We start from the raw sequence: 16615 nt of genomic DNA, 5'->3' as shown, positions 1-16615 counted from the left end.
AAGGCTCCTTGTTTGTTGTTGGGTGTTTTTGGGGGGCAATGGGTGGGGGGGGGGGGCTTGAGGTCTATCGTTGAACTTTTATGGTTTACATGTTTTGTAATAATCCCATGCAATCTTTGTAGATCTGACTTAAATATGTGGATGCCTTATATTAATGTGGTTTCCAACACAATCGCGACTGGTGCTGGGATGTCTGCTATGTAGAAACGGACTGAGATCAGCCGATTTTTTTGTTTTGTTTTTTTATTTTATATTTGTTTTTTTTAAAAGGGACACCCAAACATCCGACTAATTACGGCCCAATCAGTCTGTTAGATAACCTGCAAAAGGTCTTTTGCAAGCAGGTCCTGGGGAACTATTGCAATGGATTGACGATAACCAGATCCTCTCCCACCTGCAGGCCAGATTTAGATCTAAGACCAGCACAGTTGAGTAGGTCTTTCATTATCTGATGGGTGAGTGGAAGGCTATGCATGTGGGGGGGGGGGGGGGGGGGGGTGAGGCACTCTTCATTGCGTTTATTGATCATTGCGCTCTTTTGATCTGGTCGCTAGATCGAAATTGTGGGTTTTATTTTTTAGGCTAGTAATTCCCTGCAACTTGATTAATAATATTGTGTGCCTCCATGCACATGCAGGGAATTTTGCAAGGATTGATTGATGCCCTAACAGCAAACTAACAGAGAAAATTTGTCATTGGAAAGGAAGTTCACTAGGGCTGTGTTTTGACCCCAACCCTTTTACTTCTGTACATTAATAGTTGTTTAGAGGTTTTGATAAATTGTGCACACGATTCGCCAAGAGGGACCCCTGGTATCAAGTTCTTCCAGCGTAGAGATTTACAAGCCTCAAGCTTGGGGGCTAGTGAGAAAAATTTTATAAAAGCCCTTGTGTGTATGGAGAGAAGTACCCTTTTAGCCCCCCTTCAGACTAGATCTTGAGCTTAAGTCCGCCTCAGAGTTGGCCTATATTTTCTTGAGTCCATATATGGTCCACAGCTAAACTCCACCAATATCGAGATTACTTTAATGATATTCTTAGTTTACACAGCATCCAAAAGATCCAGTGATTGGTCTATGTCAAAAACCTATGTGACTTGGGGCTGGACAACTACTGGAAAGAGCAAATCTTTCCTCTATCTCAACTTCTTCCCTTTTGCACAAGAGCGTCCCCAAGGTGGAGGAATTCTTAGACTTTATCTGCCTTGTGTGTGCCCATTTGCTTTTCCTGCAATTCGGGTATGGCATTCTGCCAGTTTCTGTGTTTACCTCAACATGGACTTCATCCACAGGACAGGTCTACTCTTTGTCCGACATACATACTTGTTGATGAGACCGAAGAGCACATAGTATTCTTTTGTGTAAAATATTATGCACCGAGAGCATGATGGATAGCACCTATGTATCGAATTCTGGGTTTTATAAGCCGTGTAAATGCTCTTAAATTTGTGAATGCGTTCCCACTAGGGTGATAGTGATTGAAGTCGCTAAGTATTTGTTTTCTGCATAGTCAATTAGACCAAAAGCGACTGCCACCCTATCTATGATTACTTTAAATGCTGCATGCGTGCCCACCTTTTTTCCTCTCTGTACTTCTCTGGGTTGAATTTTCAGGTTGTTGAGAGAGTATATTGACCATGTTTTAGTTGTTTTTTTCCCCCCAAGATTTTTTATTGTTTTATATTAGTCTATTTATAGTTATAGTTATTTTCGGTTTTGGGTGCATTGCATACGAGTACCTTGTCTACCTTCAGAAGCTACTGCTATTATGGCTGTAGAATGGAGTACGATGTGCAATATCTTGCGTGTGTTGAACTCTTAGTGGTTGCCTGGATAAACATAACATAACATAAAACCCAACTTTCCCCCCCGCCCACTTTAGCATCCCAACCATGCCAAAGACAAACCCGAACGTGAAGTGTAAACGGTAACAGAATTGTAATGGGGTTTACCCGTTAGGGGGCATCTAGGTGCTCGGTATTCCTTCTGCATGCAGATGGGGCCTTAGCGACAAAAGTATTCAGAATTGCAGCAGCTGGGTTGGTGTACAAAGAAAGTCATTAGTTAGCAATATCATATTGGACATCTTTGGTACGAATCGTATATCAAAAAATAAGTTAGTTTACAAATAGAGCTGCATATTAGATGGCCGTAGCTTTCTCAGTACCTGCATCAGCTCTGTAGTCCAAGCAGGGAAGGATATAAATCCGCAGTCTTGTTGTAATGAGCATAGTTCCTAACCCTATTTCAATGTTCAAGCATGGCACCAACCGTAGGCGTTCAGCATAGCAGTTAGATGTTCCAGGACTTCCATTGTATCGTAGTGTTAATCCGAATCCGGTGGAAGGTTTTTCACGTGCATTCTGTTGCCTGGCATGTTTAAGGTGCATGGGGTGTCGACAGGATGCGAGTTTTGCCCGTGTGGGTGACGCGAAGTCTGGCAGGATATAGCATGGCATGGGGAATGCTCATGTAACGGAGCTTCTTCTTCACCTGGCCAAACTCCTTGTGAGAAAGCTGGACAGATAGGGTGAAGCCCGGGTTGAAGGCTACCTCGCAGCCGTTGTATTCCAGAGGATGTTTATCTCTGGCCAACCACAGCACTGTATCATGGTCACGGTAGTTCAGGATACGGGCTACTATTGGCCGGGAGGAAGCTCCCGGTGCTGGCTTTGGCGCAAGAGATCTGTGCGCTCTTTCTACAATGAGCAATGGTGAAAATTGTTCTGTACCAAACAGGTCTTTTAGCATTTGTTCCACATAGTCTTCAAGTTTACCAGTATTGGTGCTTTCTGATACGCCTGCGATGCGTATGTTGTTGCGGCGTGATCTTGATTTGAGATCTTCGTTCTTTGCTTTTATAATCTCTAGGAGTTTTGCCATGTCATCGCATTTAGAGGTAGCTGCATGGGTCTCCTTTTCAACCACCGATATCCGCTGTTCGGCTTCTTCTAATCGCTCACCATGTTTGTCTATCTGAGCAGATATGTGATCCATCCTGATAGTAAGTGCGTCTATCTTACCATCGATGGCCTGCAGACTGTGGTGGATGGCTTTAAGGGCAGCCTCCATCTTGGCGTCCGAACCGGAGTACGTTTCTCGATCCGCGTCGGTCGTGGCACCTGGGAGTCGCGATGTTCGTCTGGGCACGAATGGCAACTTAGTGTGCTGCTGGTCAGCTTTCCCATTCTCACGTATTCACTGCGGGCCTGCGATCACTAGGTTCCCAAAAACAGCAAGGTGGACGTTGCGTATGGCAGAGCGCAGTGTTGTGACCCCGAGGCTTTCACGTGTTTCAGTGCGGTACAGCGCGGTTCATTTACCTCATAGATAGGCAACCAATGAATAAGTGCCTAAATGAGCAAGGGGATGCAGATTGGGGACACTTTTTGCGAGGAAGGAGACGTACAATGAGTGTATGTTACGCCGGAGATGTGGTGCCGGTAGGTTCTCTGATTGTGTTACGATCTAATCGTAGTGTCTATTTTAGCGCTTGGTACATAGGCAGCGCTGAGGCTCAAAGCAAGTACGGTCTGTGTTGTTTAATTTCCCAATGAACGATGATATATACAGATCACCACCAACTCACCCAGCACCCCTGGCGGATGGAAAGGTCAAGGTTGGCTGGTTACGAGCACGAGCCCCTGTGCGCGGATGATATTCGCCTTCACAGTCTTAGTAGGTAGGCATTCAAGTAGTGTCAGGCGAACCGCTTGCACGGGTCCGCTCTAGTCATGGAACAGCTGGGGAGTACCACCACTATTACACAGAGCAGGTAAGCCGGTATGCAGGTAGCTGTGAGGCTTTTTGGTCACGCGTGATGGGTCTGTAATGCGCGTTGTTTCGCAGCTGTGATGGGTCGCAGTCCGCTCACCATATTCCGTATCTACTCCTCACGCCGCCATTTTAGCCGCTGGGGGGGTATGTTCCGCTTTTCGTTAATTAATATTTAAAGCCGCATTAATGCTACATATGGCCATACCGCAAGGCTAGCGCTTGTCAATTAAATGTTCAGGGAGTGTCCTTACATACAATCGCAGACGCTGAGCGCTTCCATTGCGCTTTTTCTCCGAAACTATTCAGTGAACGCCGCCATTTTCTCGGCCACTCTCTTGGATCAGTATCCTCGTGGATTTTCTCGAGCAGCGAAAGCGTTTTAGGTGGGCATCTTGGTATCCACTTGTTGCGCTTCGGTTCCGATTTGGGAATCCGTAGCTTGGATGCTGCAATAAACGATATTTCCGCCGATATTGAGGCAAATCGCCGCTCCGGCCGTCAGAGCAGGGCTAGTGAGCGGCCATTTTGCAGCGGGCTCTCTAGCGCCCCCCACCCCCTAAGTCTCATGAATACTTTGTTGGGTGACTTGCCTGTAGTCCAGTTTTCCACGACACCATCTTGCTTTTTGGTTGTGTTTTGGAACAACACACAGGAAAGTTTTAAATGTTCTGTAGGAACATGGTACGAGTTTGAAAGCTTAAAAAATGTAGAGTAATTCAGATTACCAAACTTACATCGGTTCCTGTTCAGAGAAAGTCTATTCCGAAGCATGAAACAGTCAAGACTATTCAAATTTTACCCATTTGATTATTGTTCTTGTTTTATTCCTAACTTTCAGAGAAAAACTAGTAACATTCGCTCACACAAGAAAAGAGTAGGATTTATCTGTAATGATACTTGTCAGTTTAAATGTTTAGAAATGTAAACTCTGCTTGAAGCTGCACAGTGCCTGCAAAGTTGTATGCCTTTTTTATTTTGTTGTCGGATACCTGATACTAGTGATATCCTTCTGTGTACAGTTTTAAAACAAGTTCAGAGTGAAAAAGGGGTCACTATCAATCAATCTTGCATTTCTAAAGCGCACTACATACCCGCGAGGGTCTCAAGGCGCTAGGGGAGGCTGCTACTGTTCGAAGAGCCAGGTCTTGAGAAGTCTTCTGAAGGTTAGAAGGTCTTCGGTCTGCCGCAGGCAGATGGGGAGGGTGTTCCATGTCTTGGCGGCGAGGTGGGAGAATGATCTGCCGCCGGCGGTCACTCTTTGGATGCGGGGGACAGTGGCGAGCGCGCAGTCTGCGAAGCTGGTGGGTGGGGCCGTAGAGGCTGAGTGGGCTGTTGAGGTGCGTTAGTCCGATGTTGTGGAGTGTCTTGTGTGCATGGGTGAGGAGTTTGAAGGTTATCCTCTTGTTGACAGGGAGCCAGTGTAAGTCTCTCAGGTGGGGTGTGATGTGGCTGCGGCAAGGGATGTCGAGGCTCAGGCGTGCTGAGGCGTTCTGGATGCGAGTTTTTGTACCTACAGCGTTAGCAGAGTCCAAATATAATTATTACGCTGAGAAAGAGGCCCTGTCGCTGTACTGGGATGTTAGCAAAATGTTTGTGGGGGTGGTTTGAGGCAATCTCAGACTGCAAACCCCTGCAAGAAATAAAGGACTGTTGACTGATGCTGGAACTTGCTGGATATTGAATGAAGCTCCTGTATCTGTAAAATAAACCGGACACTCGTCTGCGTTTGTGGGACACTTCTTTTATTTGGAAGATTACTAAACGTCCTCTAACAGCTATTTTTATGACTTACTCTGGGACTTTATGGTTTCACTGTGGGAGTCACTTCTCAGCACCACAGTAACATTTTTTTTTTATGCTGAATCAAGAGAGAGAAAACTTGTCATTCCCTCTTTACCAGGATGAATTAACAAGGAACACCAGCACCTCCAGCCAGCAACTACTAATGTTGAATCAAACTTACTTGCAAGCTTCTTGTACCTTAGAAAAGAAAATTGTGCTTTTCAGATTATCCGTTATAGAACGAGAGGAATACCTCCACTTCCATAATATCAACACAATAGGGAGAGAGAATTTAGCAATCCCAGCTGAAAACACTTCTAGGTCGTTCTGCCCTGCAGGTAATTCCTGGATGTTTAGTTGACCATTCTCGAGTGGCATAAATCGCACTGAAGAAGCAGTGCTTAACACTCCTAGTAATAACAATTTTGGAAAAAGAGTTAGAGAACCGCAAAGTTCAGTTGCCAATACTTGATTTTTGCAAATGACAACCACGAACAAAACTTTTGTGGAGGCTTGCGAAACGTGTGATAGTTTAACCACTAAACGATAATCATTGTCTAATTTCTCCAAGCTGTCCTTTTTAGGTCTCGTCTGGCATTGCAGCGCCAAGCACTGCTCGCTCGGTGAGAGATATTGTGAGAGCATATTTCAGAAGGGGTCTTGAAGCCCCACCCCTCATTTCCATTGGCTTGCGTCACCGTTTACGCTAAACGGTGGCCTACCATTGAAGCCCCACCCCTCATTTCCATTGGCTTGCGTCACCGTTTACGCTAAACGGTGGCCTACCATTGGAAATGGGGTTTTTTAGCCGCTGCCCTTTCGCCTTTGGACGGCCCATCCGGACTGGATCGTTTGCTTCACAGCAATTTCTTATCGAAGTAGACGTGTTATCTAAACAAGCCGTGGAGCAAAGGATCCAGTCCAGATGGGCCGTCCCAAAAGGAGGAAGGGCTTCAGGCAGGCACAACGCGCATGGCACGCTTTCACTTTAGAATAAGGGCGCATTTTGGAGGAGATCGGACGCCCATTTCGGGGGGCTCACTACCTTTTGGTTTCCGCGGTGCAGCAAGTGATTAACTTCCCAATATATTTTAAAATAAAACTGTAGCCTCTTTGTGACAATTAAATAATCGAGCACGTCCGCACATAAATGTAAAAGTTGACAATCCGAATCTGTTTGTCAAGCTACAGCCCTCCTGACTCCACCCCCATTTCTCTACCGTACTTGATCCCCCGCCCCAAATTTCTGGGTTCCCGGAGTAAATGCTTCCCAATTGCACCACTAATGCCAAAAGACAGTCAATCATCACTCAATCTCACCTTCTGGGGACCTTGCCCACGCGGCCGCCTACTTTCCCCTCCCCTCTCATAATAGAAGGCTGCAACTTGCAACTACGAACTACCTAGCCTGTCTCCTCTAATCGCTCTGTGACTAACTCACCTCAGACTGACCTCCAGACAGCCAAAGGGGTCGGCAACCATAGACCGAAAAGAGGCGGGCTCGTACAAAGACTTGTGCAGATTCCACAGCCAATCAGCACTCCTGAATTCTGTGTAGCGCACTATGATTGGCTCAAATGTCCCCAAATCTCCAATCCTAGGTCACCTTACACATTAACAGTGCCTCCTACTCATAGACGATTCACAGAGTATTTTCAGTCATGGAATTGTTGTGTATGCAACTCGGAAGATTCCATGCCACATATGTCATCCGTAACGAGATCAACAATGGGCGTCGGACATTAGGTTGACTCAGGGGGCGATCCGTGTAAGTAGCGAACAGGCGGTCAACCAAATCAGGAATATTGCTTTTGATAAGATTGTTAGCTAGGTAAAGTAGCCTTTTATGCCCGGGTTAAGGGCAGCCAGAATACTACTTTTGTAATAGTTGACTGAACACGTTCCCCCAAAGTGCTTAAAATAAGGGAATATGGTAAACCCCAAGTATTAAACACAAAATGGGAGACAGGAGAATTTGAAGAATGCTCGCAAAAATATTCGAGTGTGGCGGGAGGCTAACTCATCCTGTGATTCCTGGCAATCATTTAATCTCCCCGTGCCTGAAATGAAAGTGTCCGTCTGTAATGGAACTGAAAGCGATACCTTCGGGTCGAGTTTGTGCTATATAAAACTGCAAAAAAAATGGCGACCTAGGTTTCTATGTAGAGTGAACTCGCTACAAATTTAGAGTGTTTTTAAGTGCAGCCAGTCTTACACTTTGGAAGTGGTGTTTTAGTATAATGGTCTTAATGGACCGGGTCTAATTTCTAAGATGCTTGTGTGTGACCCGCTGGGTGGGTGTATTGGTGTCTGGAACCTGTCTTCGCCTGACTGAAAGGGTTCTCAATGGCAGATCGCTCACCCATATGAATGGACAATTTTTTTGTTCCTTTCTGTGGTTGTCCCTCTTTTCTGTGACTGTTCCGACCACCACTGCTTGCACCACACACCACCTCCTCCTCAAAACCACTAAGAAGATGGCCCTCCAGGACAGAATAAACGTCAACGCACACAACCGTAAAGAACTCTTCGTCATCGTCAAGGAGATTGCCAGGCCCAACAGCAAGACCACAGAAGTCCCACCCTCCCAAAACCTCTGCAACAAACTCTAAACCTTCTTCGACCACAAGATCTACCACCTCTCATTCCACGACCCTACCGGACACCTCTGCTCCACCATGATGGCCACTGTCTCCCTGATCCACAAGGCAAGAACCCAAAGAAGAACCTTCTCCTACATCGCTGCCAAGACCTGGAACACCCTGCCGACCCTCTCAGACAATTCCCATCGCTGACCCAATTCAGTAAGGACCTCAAGACCTGGCTCTTCGACTGAACACAGACCTCAGCACAGATGGATTAGCAGTCTACCCAGCCCCCTCCTATCACCTTAAGACCCTCACTGGTCAGCAGCCGCACTTTACAAACCCTGATTGATTGAGGTATTTGCTATCCGGTTTACACATTGACCTGTTGATGAAGGGGAGATGTTCTGTGGCTTACGAAGACATGTATTTCCAAACATTCTAACAAGGCACTAAAGCCACCAGTCATCATTAGCATTTGTAGTATTTGACAATCTTGACAGTCATATTTTTTTTACTTGGGCAAAATGCTAACTTGTAAAGGATTACCTGTAAAACCACTCTGCTTGCTATTAACCACAGCTTATATTGAACCCACACACAAGGTTCAGATGAATATTGGATGCATCTAGTCTTCATTCAAATCATACTTTGTAATTTCTACATCAGTGAAATAAAAATATCCTCACCTTTGTGCTAAGGTCCCATTCTCCAGGGAGTGCAGTTTGTACACAATTTATTCTTTAGAGTTTCAGAATTAAATGAAAGACGGCAGCTTGTCACAGACTCTTGCTGCTTGTGGTGGAATGGTATGCTGCTTTGTAGTGGCTTGTTTTTCAAAAGAAAATTACATTCAAGGAGCTCGTTATCATGAACATTTCTCTATCAAACCGAAGGCCTCTGATTCACTTCTTCGGGTTGAATGATTCTTGTACTAGTACTCCCATTTGAATGAATCCATTCTGATTTGTCTTTGTTCTGTTGATGACTTCCTGCTGCTTAACATGTTCCCAAACATTTGGGCATGGCTTCCTGCTGCTTAACATATTCCCAAACATTGGAGCATACAGGGTGCTGGATGCAGGAGTAGGAAAAGGGTGCTCATCTGTGCTATAATTCGTGCTAGTAGCCCTTGAGCTTTCTCCAGTCACATCTAATCATCACCTTTCTCCACAGCTGTTTGCATAACCTGTGTTAAAACACCCTTTCCGAGAGAGGTTGCGTCCTAATCTTGATACATTCGTTCTTTGCCCATTTATGGCAAGAAGGGTGTTAGGCTGTTTCAGGCTGATAATAAACACTTGAATAACGATCTGCCTGTGCTACTATCCATCTTCTGACTGAGTAATTGAATACCTAGTGTGCACTCATTCTCCTGAGCTTAGACATTTGTTGACCACATGTGCCAGGTGCCCATAGCCGTCTACTGTTTGAAAGTATTGAGCATTTGAAAAACGGCATTTGTGAGGGGGTGACTCATTTCTTTGTATTTTAGAGGCCTGTTGAAATATTTTGCTTAAAATTACAGTGCTTATGTTTTTCAGCTTGGTGGAGGAGCCTGGAGTCGGGTTCTAAGTGACGGAATGACTAGAGGGCCAGTTGTTAAATTACCGACAGCTCGTCAAGCAGCTGAAGTGAAGGCTTGGCTTGAAAGTCCTGAAGGCTTTAAGATTATCAAAGAAGAATTTGATAGCACCAGCAGGTTAGTATTAACGGGTGATAGTTAAGAGTAATACATGCTACATATTCACCTATAATGGATTGTTTTACATTTCGTTGTGACATGGTTGTTGCAAACCTATGATTGTCTTACATACGTGGCCCTCTCAAAGCCTCTCAAAGTGATGCAAATTATTATATCTGTCTTCTTTTGTCTTGACAAAACTGAAAATGAGAGAATTATTGCAAAAAGGAGTAATACATGCTGACATGCATAACAGGTAAAGCAAGGGCAAAAATAAGGGATCATAGCTGAGGCATGCGTTTAAGGTGGTGCTGCCAATAGGCACGGAGATAGCGGAACCTACCCCCACCCTCTCCTGAAACACAGATTCTTGGGAGACTCCTTGCTCCATAAAGCCATGTCCCTGACATAAAAAAATTGTAAACCACTCCCCTGACACCCTACAGCAACTCAAAGTGAGATGGGCGAGAGATGTAGGAGGCCTTGAGTACTAGGAATGGAAGGAAGAAGGCTGTTGGTACCCCCATACAGTCGATGTTCAGACTGTTGTGAGTTCTCCACTGGTCCTACTACTCCAGAGCGGCCCTATTTAGGATGGATAGGGCTGCTTCAGATGTGTTTGGAAGGTTGCAGGCAGGCTGGATCCTTCCTTCACATCCTTTGGGACAGCCCTGTAATCCATTTTTTTTTTTTTTTTTACAAAACTTGTGAAGTGTTTGAAGGGGGTGGCAGAAAAGGGACTGATGAGCTCTGCAATACTCAGTATCCTAAATATATGGGGAGGACAGATCTAACCAGGTCCCAGCAGATATGGATGTCTCTGGGTCTGATGGCTGCAAAAAGAACTATTGTGAAAAGCCTGGGGTGCTGGACTGCAGATTCCAAACAATTGTGGCAGTGCGCTCGCATTAAGAGCAACCCAAACTGTGATGACCTGATGAGAGGCGGAAGGGTGTGCCTGGGAGGTCGAAGGCTATTTATGAGTGTGAAGAAGTGTACTAGATAATGCAAGTTGTAACTGATTCTGGTCTGATTTTGAAAACTCAGGAAAAAACCTTGTTTGAAAAAAAAAATGAGGGCTCATTTGAATTGACAAAGCCAATATGTTTGACATTTTGTATAGTGCAGCCAAACCCACGCACCTATTAACATCGGTGATGCATAAATGCAGACAGTGCAGCATACCTACAGACATCCATGCACATAGATCTTTAAATAAAAGTGATAGTTGCATCCTTTCTGTTGCCGAAAACACTTCCCTTTGTCAGCTGACTCATTATTTGTAATGGATCAGCTTTCTCGGAGAGTGGGATTTCCTCAAACATTAGAATACTGGCTCCGTGCTTTAGATTACTGGATCTACTCCTTCTTGGGCTCAACGTGCATATCTAGGCTTGACTCACCTGAAATTGCTTAGTGTTTTATGAAGACTCAATAGGTCAGACTTTTGAGTTAAATGAGAGGCCTGGGGTTAATTTGAAGTAAACAGGCATGAATGTTCAAAAACAAAAGTGTGTACAAAAATCCTATTCTAACCAGGAATTACCAAATGCGCACGTGCCCACTTTCTCAACTCAGCAAACTAGGTATCCGCTACCCACTTCCACATTGATCAGCAAGTTCAAGTACTTGTAATAAATAACTTATTACTGGTTTTCAGAATAAGACCAAAATACTTGAGAAAAGTGTGAGACCAGTGTGTACTTCAGGCTGCACTTGCCCATGCTGAATTCGAAAGATTTGGGAAGAGAATGGTGTTTTTATTTGGTGTTCTGGTGGCGAAAGTAATGATTGTCTTGACACTGGGCATATTGTCCCTTCCATAGTCCTAAAATCTAAACTATCTATTAGCTGCCTTCTCCCAGTAGGCCATCAGTTAACTGCTAGGTAAAACTTACATCTACCCACTGACCAACTCGCCTACACTTTTGCTTACTTAATCGATACTCCTTATAGGGCAATTCTTCCCGAAAGTACCAAAAGTTGTCCTAGAGTCCAAACAGCGAGCCCTTCAACAATAACGGGAATCCTTATTTCCAACGTAAGCTTATTGTCACGAAGGGAGATAGTTTGTTCGCCCCATAAGTAACAAAGGTATATGGCAGATTCATCTGTTGGTGGGACGTTTTGTCTCAGCTGTTCAGCTCTGCTTAGGTCATGGTATGTTATTTAGATTTAATATAGAGCACGACTCACCCATGGGCATTTCGGCGCTGGGCTAGTTTAACAAGTATCAGTTGGGAGATGAGATTAGGAATGATAATTGATTAGGCTTTCAGCAATTTCCTAAATGTGCAGTAGTTAGCACAAGTGCGAACGTGTAGCGGAAGCTTGTTCCAGTAGATGGGGGCAAGGTAAGAGAAAGAGAAAATTAATAAACACCAGTGACATTATTTATTTGCATCGTCCCCAGTGTCATTTGGAAATTTGAATGTAAAATTCACTGGTAAAGTCACACGGAATCAAGCACACGCTCCCCGCACCCTCCCTCTGCATTGGGAGCTCGGAGAGCGAAGCTCGTGTGACTGTGAGAATCGCCAAGAGCTTTGTGCGCTAACAGGCGCCACCACTTTTAAAGCCCCTGTCCCGGCGTTTACTTGTTTTTCAATTGCAGGCTGCCAGCGCCTGTTTTTTCCCTACAGCCACTCAATATAACATACTGTGCACAACGATGCTCCTCTGATTCGTGTCCGGGTGTTATTTGTTCTCGGGGTGCACGTGAAGCACATGCTCTCCGCACCCTATAGAAACCCTCAACATCCAGTAGTCCTGCGCAAAATAGTTAATCTCCCCGTGCCTAACAAAATCAATGTTCCGTCTGTAACGCTACTGGCGCTCACGTAAAGCGCTCACATACTTTCAGTCGAGTCCGCGCTATATAAAAAAAACGTAATAAACACCAGTGACATTATTACTTATTTCCATCGTCCCCCATGCCATTTGGAAATTTTAATGTAAAATTCACTGGTAAAGTCACACGGAATCAAGCGCACGCTCTCTGCACCCTCCCTCTGCATTGGGAGCTCGTGTGACTGTGAGAATCGCCAAGAGGGCAACCTTTGGGTGCTTTGCTGACTGCACACCAAGCGGGGAAGAATGGGGTAGGTTTTTAACACTGTGTTTCTTACTGCAGATTCCACTGGACAATGTTTTTAATGAGCACTTGTAAAAACACCAGATGCCCAGCACCTCTTCGTAGCGCTATAGTTTATACATTACAAAGACCATGTTGTGGTTTAGGATGGATATATACAGCATGAGCTCTTGTGATTAACGTGTCCTGCTGGGCCTACCCACAGCAATAGGATATGTCCTAACAGCTAAAGCGGTGGACCTTGAAGTTGGGGGACCGGGTTCTAGTCTCGGTAGAAACCCTCAACATCCTGTGGTCCTGAAGGCGTGTTTTTATAACTTTCTAGTAAAAGCCCTAATTCTGAGGCGTTATGATTTACTATGTACAAATCTCTTCACTCTTATGAAAGTTTGCTTTTTCCATGTACAGCCAGTAAGTGGTGCTTCTAGGCGCTGCCATATACTTTACCTGTGACAGGAGGGGTGTCTCTTCTCTCCCATCACAGGCCCCTGCTCCTAATCTCTCGTCCCACTCTGCCTCGGGATGCAGTGCATTGTGGGTTTATCTACCCCCAGTGCTCCCTCCCAAACTGCCTATTTAAAATTAAACTGCCACAACAATGGGCAGTGACCACACCTCGCTGAGCAAATGCATTCAGCAGCAGTAAAAGAAAGGGTCTGGTGCCAGCCGTGGCGAGGTTGGGGCATGGTGGCTCGCGGAAGGGGACGCTGGGATTTGAAGTCTGGAGCTAAAGGGACAGGAAAGAAGTGACGACTGTGCATTTGTTTAGTGTACACAGTAAATCAATCGTGTCTCAGAAGCTACAGAGACAGGCGGCCAAGACTGAAGATTGAAGTTTAGGATAGCGGTGCATTGAGAGGGATCTGGTGCCCGTCAAGCCATAGTGTAATGGACAACGTTGGGCGCGAGGGCAGCGCTCAGTGTGGTCTCCGTACTGGAACATGGGAAACTGCTTCTGAGCACTACTGAGGCTCCATGGCAGAGCTGTTTGGGGGTCTCTGTACTGGAAGAGCAGGAGGCACACACTTCGGGACTGAGGAGCATTACAGCTTTACTTTGTCAAACTTTAACAGAATAGCAGGCTTTGCAGGTCCGGATTGCCGCTCCTCAAACCTCGCTCGCTCAATCAATGTGAGACGCATACCATTGTGTAGGTTGAACCAACCTGCTTGAAGAAGCAATCTGAAGCGGAATTCTAATGGTGACTGCTAACCTTTACCCAGCATTTCCAATGCAATAGGTCTCGCATTTACACGAGTTTGAGCTATTGACATTGCAAATAACAATGCCTTTTATTTTGTATTCATCTTTAAAACAGAAATGAATGGCATTGCCATTTACAATGCCAATAGCTCCAAAACCCGCAGTTGCGAGACCTATTGCGTTGTAAATGCTTGTTTTTCACTTCCAGCCAGTGTAGCTCCTTTAACATCGGGGCAGAGGTGGTGCTGGGAGGGAGGTTGAAAATTAGCCTGGTTGCCGTGTTTTGGACTACCTGTAATTTGGCTACCAGTGTTTCATTAGCGACCGCCAAGAGACCATTGCCATAGTCTAATCTGCTTGGACTAACATCCTTCTGGCGGATATAGGGAGATACGGAAATATTCTGCGCAGAAGACGCATGTTCTGATAACAGAATCCGGAAGTGGTCAGAATCTGATCTTTCATTATAAGAGCCTGATCAGATTTCATCCCAAGATTCTTAATAGATTGTTTAGAGATAGGAATAGGCCTCTATTGGGAAGGTCACCACTCATCTGTGCAGACAGAGGAGTCCTTGCCAAATAGCATGATCTCCATCTTGTCTGCATTTAGTTGGAGATCATTGTTATTCATCCAGTTGGAGAAGGATAGATCTGACTCGAATGTAACCAGCTGAGTATCGTCCAAATAGGAGACTATCTCAAAGCAAAAAGGATTGAAACAGACTACCACAATTCCTTCCTTTTGGAAGGATCACCCATTGATATCGGAGGTAAGTAATACACACTATATAGTGAGACATTGCTGGGGCTTAAATCCACGGTTTGTAATAGTATATTGAGGCTAACAAGCAGATCTAATTTTGTTAGAAGTAAGTTTTTGTTTTATCCTGAACAAAACTCATTGGTAGAGGTTTTGTGTGTGGTGTACGCTTGTCGCTTTCTTGTGTTGTGCATTCTTAATTCTGCAGCGAGAGTCCCTGTGAAATGAAAGTGGCTGATTTCAACCACAGCATAATTTATTTTTTATTAATTACTGTTTTGTACAAAAAAAATGGTTTAATTACTGATGTGCAGTAAGAAGTTGTATTATTCAATCTTGCAGATTTGCTCGTCTCCAAAAGCTGCAGATTGCTCTGGCGGGTCATAACCTTTATATTCGTTTCCAGTCTAAAACCGGAGATGCGATGGGCATGAACATGATCTCAAAGGTAAAGCTGCGCTCCTTCTGCGTTTGCGGCAATGGACCTATATGGGTATTTCAGCATTGCAGTCTAGTCTTTAGCTCCCTTAACATGCTTGCCTACTAAACGTCAATGAAGTAGGACCGACGCCAACTACTCGCTTGTAGAACCTTGTGATTATTGGTGCTGCAGAACTTTCACTCCGTGTGTTCTATTACAAACCCAGCCCCATGACTTTGTTACTGACATCTCCCCCCTTATTTGTATCTGTCCCTCCTCTTTGTAACAGGGCACAGAGCAGGCACTTTCCAGATTACACGAAGAGTTCCCCAATATGCAGCTACTGGCTGTTAGCGGTAACTACTGTACGGATAAAAAGCCTGCTGCAATCAACTGGATTGAGGGAAGAGGCAAATCTGTGGTGGCAGAAGCAGTCATTCCAGCAAAGGTGGTGAAAGAAGTGAGTAGTTTTCCGGCTGTAAGAGTCTGTTTACAGTTACATTTTGTTGCTTTTAATCTGTTTAGTATTTAAGTCTTAGTACAAGTATACTTCATGTTTAACAAATTAAACCTAATTCACAGTGTTTGAAACTTGATAGTACTGCGCTGTAAGAACTGGATGAAAAAGGCTATGGTTTATTGAAAAGCATGAGGTACATGCCACAAGAAAGTCTTTCAATCCAAACCAACTCATTTTACACATGCTGCAGCTTCTGTCTAGGCTCAAGTGAAAGCTGTCAATACAGACTGCTACTGTCACTAGCCAACAAAATTGACCATTCACTGTCAACTATCCATAAATGGTCATATTTGGTTTTGTCTACATTTCAGTCGTGCGCTAGATATTTAGACCCAGTGCAAACGTATTCAAATGCTGCTCACCTTTGGCCTAGGGACAACTAGAGTCCACAGCTTAGCAATCTATTTTTAGGTCTCGCCTGACCCAGCGCATGTGCTGGTCTGGCGAGACATTTTGTGAGGGCTCCAAAAAGTGCTACCAGGCCAGCCTAGAGCTACAGTGCATGTGCGCGCGCGCGTCGCGCTTAACCGCGCTTTCCCGCGATTACTCTCACTTTCGCAGCCGCTTTGATGTTTGATCGCGATCACTTTCGCGGCCGCAGGGCCGCTTTGATGTTCTCTGTGAGGCTTCAATAGATTACAGCAGTTAAAGCAAGCATTTTCATAGCCAATAGGTCTCGCTTTTGGGACCTTATAAGTGTTTAGTTATGCAACTGTTGCATGGCTAAACACTTATAAGGTCCCAAAGGTGAGACCTATTGGCTATGCCAATGCTTGTTAATAAATGTGC

The 16615-nt window shown here is 44.9% G+C and overlaps 1 protein-coding gene across 1 annotated transcript in view; it reads left to right on the top strand.

Moving 5' to 3' along the window:
* Positions 1-16615, top strand: part of HMGCR (3-hydroxy-3-methylglutaryl-CoA reductase) — a 79641-nt gene that overhangs the window by 50216 nt on the left and 12810 nt on the right. Inside the window, exons 14-16 of the mRNA XM_085632302.1 lie at positions 9687-9844; positions 15228-15333; positions 15596-15766. Coding sequence (XP_085488428.1) covers positions 9687-9844; positions 15228-15333; positions 15596-15766 — 435 coding nt within the window. The remainder of the gene's footprint in view (positions 1-9686; positions 9845-15227; positions 15334-15595; positions 15767-16615) is intronic.

The sequence above is a fragment of the Triturus cristatus genome, chromosome 2_1 (genome assembly GCF_964204655.1).
Source record: "Triturus cristatus chromosome 2_1, aTriCri1.1, whole genome shotgun sequence".
Classification (NCBI taxonomy): domain Eukaryota; kingdom Metazoa; phylum Chordata; class Amphibia; order Caudata; family Salamandridae; genus Triturus; species Triturus cristatus.
This window is presented reverse-complemented; position numbering and strand designations above follow the sequence as displayed.